Raw genomic sequence first — 13,050 nt, forward strand, 5'->3', positions numbered from 1 at the left:
GTTCATTAAACTGAGCGTCTCTCGTAGCGTCTGTGACTCAGAAGGAGCGAGACACAAACAGTCGGTCAGTCTGAAACATACTGAAGAACAAATGCACATTTAACAACGACGTGTACAAGAAATTCTCCGTTTTCCGTCCCAGTAGAGACAAGTGTGAGTCCATGTGCACAGGTTGAGGTGAGAGGACAGTGTCCCTCGTTTATCTCGGGGTTATGTTCTAAAAATAACCTGCGACAGGTGAAATCCACAAAGTATCAACTTTATAATTTACAATTATTCTATCTGTGTTAAGGCTGTAAAACCTCAGCACAAACTTTATACACTTTTCTCAGACAGGATCGACAGGTGCAACACTTTTTACTTCCTTCTTAAAACTTGTTGCTGCTGTCGTCCTTTTGTTATTTTCCTCCTTCTTTATGTAAAAAACTGAAGATTAATTTATTCTGTAATGGAGCCCAACAGCGCAGAGTCCTGCACGGGGCCATTTTTGGAGACCCCAGTACAGGACCCGCACCCGCGCAGGACAGGACCGCACCTGCCCGTTAACCAGAGATTATATCAAACTTTTGCACTGCCTACACCACGGACTGAACCAAGACTAAACCAGGACTAAACCAGGACTGATTCCAGGACTGATTCCAGGACTAATCCATGACTGAACTAGGACTAAACCAGGACTAAAACAGGACTAAACCAGGACTAAAGACAAAACAGGACTAAACAGGACTGAACCAGGACTAAACCAGGACTAAAACAGGACTAAACCAGGACTGAAACAGGACTCACCGTCAGGACGGGCTCGGAGGTGATGCAGGAGAAAGGACCGGCTCAGCTCCGCACCTCACGGACGTAAATGCGGCAATCGCCCGATCGTGCTGTGCAGACAAACTGCTCGGCGTTTTCTCTCTTAAGTCCAAGATTAGTCCTGGTTTAGACCTGGTTTAGTCCTGACCCACCCGTGTGTAATTACTACCCGCCTGTAATACACAATACGCATTCATACCCTGTTAAAAAAATAAAAATAAAAAAATCAGCGAAACGGTGAGACCCCCCCCCTTCCCCAAGGTGTCCGGGTTTTCACAAACCTAACACATATATATGTATATGTTCTGGCTCCGGTACGAGAGGAACTTTAAAATCTCCAGGTGCTCGATGCTGCGTCCATGTTTGGACAACTTCTGTAAACACAGAGACGCTCGCTGCGGTTGACGTCGTCGTGTCTCCAGTGTCACATGTGGGACACTTTTGGACCGTTTAATGTTCACACTGGAGTCACATACAAGTCACATTTAACTGGAAATGTGAACGACCTCGAAAAAACATTGGATTTCACAAAAAAAATCCGAATTGAGCGTTAAGCCCTGCAGTCTGAACGTAGCCTAAGTCTTGTTCGAGGTTAAAAAAATGAAATGTAACTTGGTGCAAGACCTAAACGAGCTTTAAAAGTGATCAGTAAAAGTAGTTAAGATATAAATTACAGCTCCACAACACATTTGGATCAGTTATGTTTTGTATAAAGAACAAAAATTATATCAAAATTGGTATTGGAACTAAAAAAGATGGATCGTGCGTCCCCAGTCGTCATGCCCAGTGTTTTTAGAAAATAAAAGTAAATCTGCTTTACAATTCTTAAGTAATAAAAGCCAGATTGGTCGTGTTTTTATGAAATTTCGAACCAACTTTTTATGTCCTGTCGTTTTTATTCCGTCTGTAGTTCGTAGTCGAGCCTCTTTCAAACTTCAAACCGTCAAAAACGTCCGGGTGATGTGTCCGGACTGACGGGCCTCGCATATGCTCCGCTGTCAATTATTCAGCGCTCTCGTTTTCACCCTCTCCTCCGCTCGCCGCAGACGCCATTATCCCCGTCTCCGAGCGCCCGGGCAGCTGCGGAACATCACCCGAACTCATCGTCACCGCCGCCTCCGACTCTCCACGGGCCCGGGAAACTTTTCAAGATGCCGTCGCTCAACTGGTGTCCCCGAAGCCGTCCGGAACGCTCCACGCTCCGGGTGTCAGCGATGCATTAAGCCAACATCTGTCGCTCCGGTTCGCCACACAGAGACGCTCTCAGTTTTATTATTTATCGCCGCGTTCGGATTTGAAATGTGCAGATGACAAGTTTTCCTTTGTTCGAGTTGTGACAGTGAGGACGAGGCGCAGAGGAAAGTCCGTGAATGAGTCTGTTTTACTGACGCTACGACCGAATATGTCGAAACATCGGCTCTAAAAAAAAAGAAAAGGCAGTTAGTATAAAGACTGGACCAGGACTGAACCAGGACTAAACCAGGTCTAAACCGGGATTAAACCAGGTCTAAACAAGGACTGGACCAGGACTAGACTAGGACTAAACCAGGACTGGATCAGGACTGGACCAGGACTAAACCAGGATTAAACCAGGTCTAAACAAGGACTGGACCAGGACTAGACCAGGACTAAACCAGGACTGGATCAGGACTGGACCAGGACTGGATCAGGACTAGACCAGGACTAGACCAGTACTAGACTGGACTAGACCAGGACTGGACTGGGACTAATCCAGGACTGGATCAGGACTAATCCAAAACTGGTTCAGGACTGGACCAGGACTAAACCAGGATTAAACCAGGTCTAAACAAGGACTGGACCAGGACTAGACCAGGACTAAACCAGGACTGGATCAGGACTGGACCAGGGACTGGATCAGGACTAGACCAGGACTAGACCAGTACTAGACTGGACTAGACCAGGACTGGACTGGGACTAATCCAGGACTGGATCAGGACTAATCCAAGACTGGATCAGGACTGGACCAGGACTGAACCAGGACTAAACCAGGTCTAAACCAGGACTGGACCAGGGCTAGACCAGGACTAGATCAGTACTAGACCAGGACTAAACCAGGACTGGTACAGGACTGGACTGGGACTAATCTAGGACTGGATCAGGAATGGATCAGGAATGGACCAGGACTAGACAAGTACTAGACCAGGACTGAAGCAGGACTGGACCGGGACTGGACCGGGACTGGATCGGGACTGGACCGGGACTGGACCGGGACTGGATCGGGACTGGACCGGGACTGGATCGGGACTGGACCGGGACTGGATCGGGACTGGACCGGGACTGGACCGGGACTGGACCGGGACTGGACCGGGACTGGATCGGGACTGGACCGGGACTGGACCGGGACTGGATCGGGACTGGACCGGGACTGGATCACGGGACTGGACCAGTGTGAGTGCGCGGGGTTTGGTCGGTGCAGGCACAAACATGTTTTTGTTACTGTCTTCATGTCAAAGAACAAACTCTCATTTGCACGAGTTCCCCATTACAGAAAAACGTAGGGAGTATTTAAGGTTGGGGTCAGGTTCGGGCAGTCGGGTTCGTGTCGTGTGCAGACTCGGTCCACTCTGCCGCTCGGAGCATAAAGACTAAAGTAAAAGTGTTAAAGTTGCGTTTAGTCCCATTGAACCAAAACAGCTCCTGTGGTTCGTCTGAGGGAAGAGTTTTTCTCTCAGGTCGGGTCATTATTTCGTCCTCTGTGTTGGTCAGTCTGTGTTCTGTACAAGTCTGTGGTCTCGTTGTGGACTGTGGGAGACGAGTTTCAAATGTATAATATTGAGTGCGTTTACATGCACATCAATAACCCGGTTATGATCGGGTTTTTTGAGTTTCCCGGTTTCTTCATGGTGCATGTAAACACAGTAACCCGGTTATTAGAAACCAGGTTACTGCAGCTGGTTTATTCCGTTAGTAACCGGGATACTTGTGGCATGTAAACGCAGTATCCCGGTTACTGCAACATAAAGTTGAGTTACATGCGTCCAAAAGACACTTTCCAGCCTTTCACCACAACAGTAGCGACATAAATAAATTGACCAACATAAATAAAGTGACCAAACAAGTGAAATGACTCCTGTACTGTACACACACACAGAACAGACTCACCATCATCAGCGCCTCTTCTGTCACAAAAACAACACACATAATCCACAGAGTCGAGTCATTTAGTCCAAAAGAAACTGAACCACATCAGCAGCACAAGGAGCGAGTTGTTTTTATAACGTAAACAAATGTGATCAGAGCTGAATGATCTGATCAAACGGGCTGATGTGTCTATAGTGTTTATGGTTTATATGTTGTAAAGTTGAGTTTATTTATGCAGAAGATTTTAATGAAGAATCTGCACAGTGGATTGTGGGAGATCTCGTAGCTCCTTAGCTTCTTCTGCTAAAGGAGCTCACGGTTTGTATTTTTCCTGGTTTATGAAATTGATTTAAGTTCATTTTTGCACTTTGCTTAGTTTTGTATTTGTAAGATGACGTCAAGAAACCGGGATACACCGATCCATTTGATCATGTGCACGAGGATATGAGTGTCCCGGTTTCTCAGTGCTCATGTAAACACAGTAACACGAACACTGACAGAACCGGGATGTGGATAATAACCGGGATACTCATGTGCATGTGTGTGCACTCACTGTAGAGAATAATGAATGGAATAAACAGCACTTCTCCGTGTTCTGGGAAACCAAACACTTAAAATGCACAAATCTGAAGGTCATTCTTTTATATACATGGATTTAATGATGAATTCCTGATCAAACTCTTCCTCAAACTCTCTTCACTTCTATCTCCTCTCCATAAGTGTCGCTTTTTCCCCGTGTCTCCAGACTTTACGTAGAGTTTACAGGAGGTTCCCGAGTTGGCGTAGAGTTAAAGGTTGTATGGAGGATTTCTTTTTTAATTTCAATTTGTCAGTGAAAGTTTAAAATACCATTACAGAGATGCAGCAGCTTTGTAATTATGATGACCAAAAAAAAAAAGAATGAAAATCGATCAACTGTGGACGTGTTGAGGCCAGATAAACATCAGCCAATAGATAAACCAGGCTACCTCATTTTCTATTGGCTGTTAGGTTGTCAGTCAAACGTTTCTAGTGTAACTGACTCGCCGGCGCGCGGGGATTATGTAGTTTATGGAGCGGTTCTTAGAGGCGTTTTCTAACTGTATCTTCCTCGCAATTCGCACAGTTTTTCGCGATGTCGGACGAGAATCTGCGACCGGTTCGCCGCAAAAGAAAGTCCGTTTTTGAGGTCGATGAAAGAAGAAGAGAAGGGGAAAAGGAGCAAAGCCAAACTGAGGTGATTCTTGGAGATTCCTTCCAGCGACGGCGCGAACGAAGCAGACGAAAGGTCTAAAAAATGACGTGTCGGTCGCTAAATTATTTCCAGACAGGTCACTTCAACAGTAATTCTGAACGCGCACTGGCTGTAAACAAGCGTGATTTCTAGAGTAAAGAGGCGGGAGGAGATGTTTCTACTGATGGAGCTGTGGAGGAGGGAGGTGGTGTCACGCATGCACAACATCTGAAAAAGGAGTGTCGCTGTATGTTTTTTCCCTTAAAAAATCCTCTATACAACCTTTAAACAAAGCGCCGCTCTTTAGTCGAGGTTCATAAATATCGCGGTTGGCGTTGGGAGCGCGTACGCAAGGGTTTGTGCGTCAGCGAGATTTACAAATGAAGCCCCCGGTCTGTTTTTGAGGAGGGAACAAGATTAGAACACGATTTAAACCTCACAAGAGTCAGTTTTGTTTTAACGTAGAACCTTTAACTCGTCTTTACTGCTTGGTCCGAGCTGTCACACGGACACAGTGCACTTCCTCCTCTCGACTTGACGGGTTCGCAGGTTTAATCACGGACGGCGCGTTGGTAATTCTTCTCCGCGGAGACTTGGAGGAGAGACTTTCTGCTTGGTCTGTGGAGCGTGTCCACCGAGGCCCGTCTCCACCTCGGCACGCTATTAACAACCTGCCCCCCGCTATTCCCCACGTCCCCCCCCCCGTCAGTGTCATCGCCCGATCCTCTGAACCCGGAGGAGGACGTGGGCGGGGATCTGTAATTAATTCATCAAACCGGATAAGCCCCTCCCCATCTAGTGGTCGCTCCAGGTACTGCAGCCCCCGGGAGATCTTCTATTTTCACAACATAAACTTTTTAAACGTTTCAGTCCTCAACGTGCGTAAAAATTTGCTGTATTTTTCAGACTATAAGGTGCGTTTTTTTCAAGGTTCCTGCGACTTTTACTCCGGTGCGACTTGTATATTCAACATTTTCAGCCACGAGGGGGCGCTCTAGTCTCGTGTGTCAGTGTCTGTTACTCCCGTACCGCTGTCACTTCTCACTCTACTGCGCATGTCTCCTGTAGAAAAAGACCGTTCTGCTGCAAATAGTGAAATATTCAGTTGAAAACGGTAAAAAGAAAGTTTGGAGTGATAGAGAAACTTTTGATTGACTGGTGGAAAGCGGGGATGAAAAACACAGAGCAAAAAATTTACATATTTCCAAATTTGCCTCAGAAATGAGCGTAACAAAATGCAACTTTATCCCCATTTCCATCAAACTGGTCAAGCACATAACTGTGTGTCGTTTGCCTGGTCACAGTGTCACGTGACTGTGTCCCTCCCATCGCTGTGGGGGTTTATGAACACCTGGGCTGGTGCTGTGGTCCAAAGCAAGAAAAATATCTGATGAAGGTTTTTTTTTGTTTTTCCCAAAATGTTATTTTAAAAATAAAAGAGCTTTTGGACATTGAAAAGAAAAAGAAAAAAAGAAAAGAAAAACACAGCTTCACGGTAATTGGGAGGATGAACCATGAAACTTTCCTGACGTCACTGGACGGATGGACAAAGTCTGGACTTCATAATAATAATTCATATTATATAACCAAGGTCTAAACCAAGGTCTAAAAAAGGTCTAAACCAGGTCTAAACCAGGTCTAAACCAGGTCTAAACCAAGGTCTAAACCAAGGTCTAAACCAGGTCTAAACCAAGGTCTAAACCAGGTCTAAACCAGGTCTAAAAAAAGGTCTAAACCAGGTCTAAACCAGGTCTAAAAAAGGTCTAGCCCCCGTCTAAACCAAGGTCTAAACCAAGGTCTAAACCAAGGTCTAAACCAAGGTCTAAACCAGGTCTAAACCAAGGTCTAAACCAAGGTCTAAAAAAGGTCTAAACCAGGTCTAAACCAGGTCTAAAAAAGGTCTAAAAAAGGTCTAGCCCCGTCTAAACCAAGGTCTAAACCAGGTCTAAACCAGGTCTAAACCAAGGTCTAAACCAGGTCTAAACCAGGTCTAAACCAGGTCTAAACCAAGGTCTAACCAAGGTCTAACCCAAGATCTAAAAAGGTCTAAACCAGGTCTAAACCGAGGTCTAACCAAGGTCTAACCAAGGTCTAAACCAGGTCTAAACCAGGTCTAAACCAAGGTCTAAACCAAGGTCTAACCAAGGTCTAACCAAGGTCTAAACCAGGTCTAAACCAGGTCTAAACCAGGTCTAAACCGAGGTCTAACCAAGGTCTAACCAAGGTCTAAACCAGGTCTAAACCAGGTCTAAACCAGGTCTAACCAAGGTCTAAACAAGGTCTAAACCAGGTCTAAACCAGGTCTAAACCGAGGTCTAACCAAGGTCTAACCCAAGGTCTAAAACAGGTCTAAACCAGGACTAAACTAGATCTAAACCAGGACTAAACCAGGTCTAAACCAGGTCTAAACCAGGTCTAAACCAGGTCTAAATGTTACAAACTACATTTCGGTGTGTGTAATCTGTAATCTGTAATCTGTAGGGGAATATGTTTTAAAAGTCTCCCTCCCAACACTGATTATAATTGTTAAATCTTAAATCTAATTAAAAAAGCTCGGTCGAACCATCGTCATATGTAGTTGAAATTCTACCAGTGCCTGTCAGAGTGTTTTTGTTGTGAGTAAAATTCTCCCTGAAAAGAAACGGACGAAGGCTGAAGGTGTTTGTTGCCGCGGTAAACAGTGGAGTCTGTCGAAGGAGTTTGGGTCCTGGGAGAGCCGGGGCCCCCAGCGCTGCCTCGGGGCCCGTCCCAGCAAAAAAGACCCCCCCCCCCCTCCTCCTCCTCTTCGTCCTCCTCCTCCTCTTTCTCTCCATCACTCGTCTTTCCTCCCTCTCTCCTCTGAAAAAGACACAGCTGGTCCTTCAAGGGATTCAAAGGGTTCACACAAACAGCCACAACAACACGGGGAGTAAATAAGACCAAAAAGAAATGAATATAGAATGAAAAAGAAATAAAATAAAATAAAAAAATACATACACGAGACAACAAAACTAATAATAAAATACATAAAAACAAATATACAGCATTTAAAAATAATAAAACTAAACAAATCATCAAAAAAAAAAAAAAAAGAAAATCAAAAAATAAATAAATAAATACAAAAAGTACATACATAATACAACTAAACTAATAATAAAAAAACATAAAAACAAATATACAGCATTTAAAAATAATAAAACTAAACAAATCATCAAATAAAAAAAAAGAAAATCAAAAAATAAATAAATAAATACAAAAAGTACATACATAATACAACTAAACTAATAATAAAAAAACATAAAAACAAATATACAGCATTTAAAAATAATAAAACTAAACAAATCATCAAAAAAAAAAAAAAAGAAAATCAAAAAATAAATAAATAAATACAAAAAGTACATACATAATACAACTAAACTAATAATAAAAAAACATAAAAACAAATATACAGCATTTAAAAATAATAAAACTAAACAAATCATCAAAAAAAAAAAAAAAAAGAAAATCAAAAAATAAATAAATAAATACAAAAAGTACATACATAATACAACTAAACTAATAATAAAAAAACATAAAAACAAATATACAGCATTTAAAAATAATAAAACTAAACAAATCATCAAATAAAAAAAAAAAAAAGAAAATCAAAAAAGAAATAAATAAATACAAAAAGTACATACATAATACAACTAAACTAATAATAAAAAAAAACAAAAAAAAACAAATATACAGCATTTAAAAATAATATAACTAAAATCATCAAATAAATAAATAAAAAATAAACAAAATACAAAAAAACAAAAAACAAAACGTACGTACATAATACATCTAAACTAATAATAAAATACATAAAAACATATATAATATACAGTATTTAAAAATAATAAGACAAAACAAATAATCAAATTAATACATAAAAAAAAAAAAATATACATAAATAAAAAAATAAATTTCATTTGTACAGTGTTTGCAAAAGAACTACAACAAAAACAACGGACACAGACACATACACAGTAATTTTAAGTCTTTTTTTTTGGCAAATCTCTTTAAATTTACAAAATGTCTCTAAAAATGTTTTCCCCAAATATAATTAAATACTGTGTCTTACCTGCGGAGTCATTTGTCTGTTTGTGACGCCGTACTGCCCCTGAACCACAGACTCTATCAAAGAAGTGGACTAAGTGAGTGTGACGTCACCAGAGTTCGGTGTCGCTCAAATGAAGCTCGCGATGTTCACAGTTACAGGAGCAAATCTGGAGCCAGACTCTGTGTTATGAATAAGATTTTTTTGACAGACAAAATAGTGAAAAAAATTAAAAAATCATGATCATGTAGAGCGGGTTAATATGGACATTTTAAGACCAAAATGTCGAGGCTCACAGCAGCAGTTACAGAGAGAGGAGCCACAAGATCCTAATGTGAGTCAATTGGAGCCAGAGTCAGAAGGAGCCGGAAGAGCCTCCTGGAGAACTTCCTGTTTGGCACACGACAGCTACAGCGTTAGATCTGTCCACTCATTTGTACGTTCTATGCCCTGAACACACGTGCACGTGTTTATAAGACCCATGTGCACAACACTGAGGCGCTGCTTTAAAGGTTGTATGGAAGATTTTCCAATGAAAGAGAAATGCAGTGACAGTTTTTCAAATGTTGCGCTTCGCTCCTCTTCCCCTTCTCTTCTTCTTTCAGCGATGTCAAAAACAGACTTTCTTTTGCAGCGAACTGGTCGTGGATTCTTGTCCGCCGTTACAACACACTTTGTGCAAACTGAGACGAAGCTACAGTTCAAAAAAGACGCTAAGAACCGCTGTTTTGGTCGAGTAAACAGCATCAGTGCGTGAGAGGCGAACGTAAACCACGTAATCCCCGCACGCCGGCAAGTCGGTGACGCTAGAAATGTAAGGAGTTTGATTGACAACCCAACAACCAATAGATAAAGAGGTAGCCTTGTTATCTATTGGTTCATGTTTATCTGCCCCCACCACGTCCACAGCTGATAGATTTTCATTCTTTTTTTTTTTGGTCATCATAATTACAAGGCTGCTGCATCTCTTTAATTCTATTTTGAACTTTCATCGACAATTTGAAACAAAAAAAAATCCTCCATACAATCTTTAAACACTCTTGTGTCTGACCCATGATACTGACTGACCATAAATAAAAGTGAACTTCAGCACAGTTTAGGAAAGAAACAAAACTACTGCTGTCTTTATCAAACTTATTAGTGCAGACTTGTGATCTGAGAGGAGCCCGTGTGAGACCGAGTGTTGCAAATGTGTCAGTATTGAAACTACTTTTGGTTATTTCTCGTCGTTTAGCTCTGTAGTTCCAACATAAACAGTCTGTTTTCTTACATTGCCCTCGTGTAAAGTGACTCTAGTGTCTGTACATGTGTCTGGACCTGCACTGATCTGTAAATGAGCTGTGAATCAAGGTGTGAATGATCGACATTTACGTATATAAGTAATTACCGCTACTCACGCATTTACCTCTAAAGGCTGATAGCTGTAGTTTACTTACTTTACTGACTAGAATGTCATTCAAAAATGCCATTAGGCCGACCTGTTGTCTGTAAATACGACCTGAAGAGGCAGAATAACAATAAAAGATGCCTAAACACATTTATACATCACTAAATATATCGGTTTTGTATAATTGTCTGTTGCCTCCTCCGGCTCCCGTGTTCTCTGTATCACGTCGGCTCTCCGGGTCTTTCTTTCTCTAATTGTCTCGGAAGCGTTGGACGTGTGGAGATTGCGATGCCGTTCATCATTAGAGTTTTAATTGGAGCTCGTTTGGCCTCCGTCAGACCACTCCCACACTCCCTCTCTTTCTCTTTTTCTCGCTTTTTCTCATTCACTCAACTCTAATTAACCCTGAGGAGGACGAGGAGGAGGAGGAGGAGGAGGAGCGCGTTTTATTAGAAGTGGACACTTGTTAATACCACAACTTGTTTCTATTGCAGGTTCAGTGTTGGACCATTTTCTTTTTTTTTCATGGTTTTTAAAAGCGCAGTATACAACAATATGTATTTCAAATTTCTTAAACAGCTCAGGGGAGGGAATTCTGGAGGTTCTGAGCTTCACACGAGGCCTGAACAGAAACTGAGAACGAGACAAATGCAAAAAACAAACAAAAACAAAACGTGTCTCTATCTGCAGGTTAAAGCTCTGGAAACACAGGTTCAGTTTGGATTGTAGTTTGTATTTGAACGGTTAAATACAGTTCTTTTAATGTTAATGGATGAGCCACGATGGGTTCCTAAATAATGGAATCATAATACATTGTTTTCAAATTATGTCAAATTAAAGGTTGTATAGAGGATTTTTTTAAGGAAAGAGAAATCCAGCGACAGTCCTTGACACCACCTTCCTCCTCCACAGCCTCTAGAAATAATTTAGAGACCGACACCTCAGTTTTTAGACTCTTTGTCTGCTTCAGTCGCGCAGTCACTGAAAGGAATCTCCAAGAATCACCTCAGTTTGTCTTCGCTCCTTTTCTCCTTCTCTTCGTCTTTCACCGACCTCAAAAACCGACTTTCTTTTGCGGCGAACTGGTCGTCGATTCTCGTCCGACATCGCGACAAACTTTATGCGAACTGCGAGAGAGCCACAATTAGAAAAAGCCTCTAAGAACTGCTGCATAGTTACCTTAGAAACGTAGGGAGTTTGATTGACAACCTGACAGCCAATAGAAAATGAGGCAGCCTCGTTTTCTATTGGCTGATGTTTATCTGGCCTCAACACGTCCACAGTTGATAGATTTTCTTTCTTTTTTTTTTTGGTCATTATAATTACAAAGCTGCTGCGTCTCTGTAATGGTATTTTAAACTTTCATTGACAATTTGAAACAAACAAAAAAATCCTCCATACAACCTTTAAGACAAATGATCTGAAAGTGAAAGTGTGTGTGTGTGTGTGTATTCACTGTGGGGATTGAACCAAAAATGGTTTAACCTCCTAAGACCAGGACTCTTGCGGCTTTATTGATTTCTCTTTGTTATTTGGACTGATCGGGACCTGGTGATTAGACTGATTCATCAGACGGTTTCACTTGGTGGAAACCGTGTGATCTCGCAGTATTAGGATTCATTCGCTCGACAGTAGGCAGGTACTTTTTTAATTTAACCAATGCACCAAATCCCGTAGGAAGAAGGACAATAACGTCTTTCCCCTTGATAAAATTCACCAAACATTCTCTTTGTTCCGGCTTTAAATCCTTGATCTCGTGAATCGTTGCCAACACAGAATGTCTGTCTTCGTCTACATCTCGACACTTTGTTTACTGTTGTGTTGTTCCACCAGTTTGACCTCATGACTTCACAGCTCACAGCTGATTGGTCGGTGCGCTGTCTACAACTTCTGGGGTTCTTGGACAATAAAGTCACATTAAATAAAGATTTGCAAAAACTATTAACAACCCAAAATGTGTTGGGACACATATGTGCACAGATGTGGACGCCAGGTCCCAGGAGGCTACAGTGAAGTTATGGATTCATTTAAGATTATGTTTAAGATTAGCCTCCAGGAAATGAATGAAACCAATAGAATTTCCTCACATCTCAGCATTTTATATTAAATATCTTTACATCTCAATTCAAGTAATGTGACTCATATTTATGTTTCCAGTCCACTGTTCTACAAAACAACACTATGATTTTGTTTCTCGTTGGACTCTTGTACTTCTCAGAGACACTGTTTGTCTGTTTCTAACGCGTATTTGACTGTTTCTGTTTCTAACGTGTATTTTCTGGTGTCTTCTTCTTCTTCTTTTTTCAGGACCATGGACGTTCTGATCAGTCTGAACAATGGGAAGTCCTTCATCTCCAGCGCCTACACCATCACCGCCACCAGCTGTGTGAGTCCAGTTCCTCTGTCACACATCTCCTCTGAACCACACACTGACTCACACTGACTCACACCGACAAGTGCAGGCGGATCTAGACCTGGGCC

At 41.9% G+C, this 13,050-nt stretch overlaps 1 protein-coding gene across 2 annotated transcripts in view; it reads left to right on the forward strand.

The window, feature by feature from the left end:
* Positions 1–13,050, forward strand: part of antxr2a (ANTXR cell adhesion molecule 2a) — a 238,778-nt gene that overhangs the window by 98,324 nt on the left and 127,404 nt on the right. For both annotated transcript variants that reach the window (XM_055161292.1, XM_055161293.1), the window contains one exon: positions 12,877–12,955. In XM_055161292.1, the coding sequence (XP_055017267.1) occupies positions 12,877–12,955 (79 nt within the window). The remainder of the gene's footprint in view (positions 1–12,876; positions 12,956–13,050) is intronic.

The sequence above is a fragment of the Boleophthalmus pectinirostris genome, unplaced genomic scaffold (assembly GCF_026225935.1).
Source record: "Boleophthalmus pectinirostris isolate CB_2022bp ecotype Guang Dong unplaced genomic scaffold, ASM2622593v1 HiC_scaffold_4, whole genome shotgun sequence".
Taxonomy (NCBI): domain Eukaryota; kingdom Metazoa; phylum Chordata; class Actinopteri; order Gobiiformes; family Gobiidae; genus Boleophthalmus; species Boleophthalmus pectinirostris.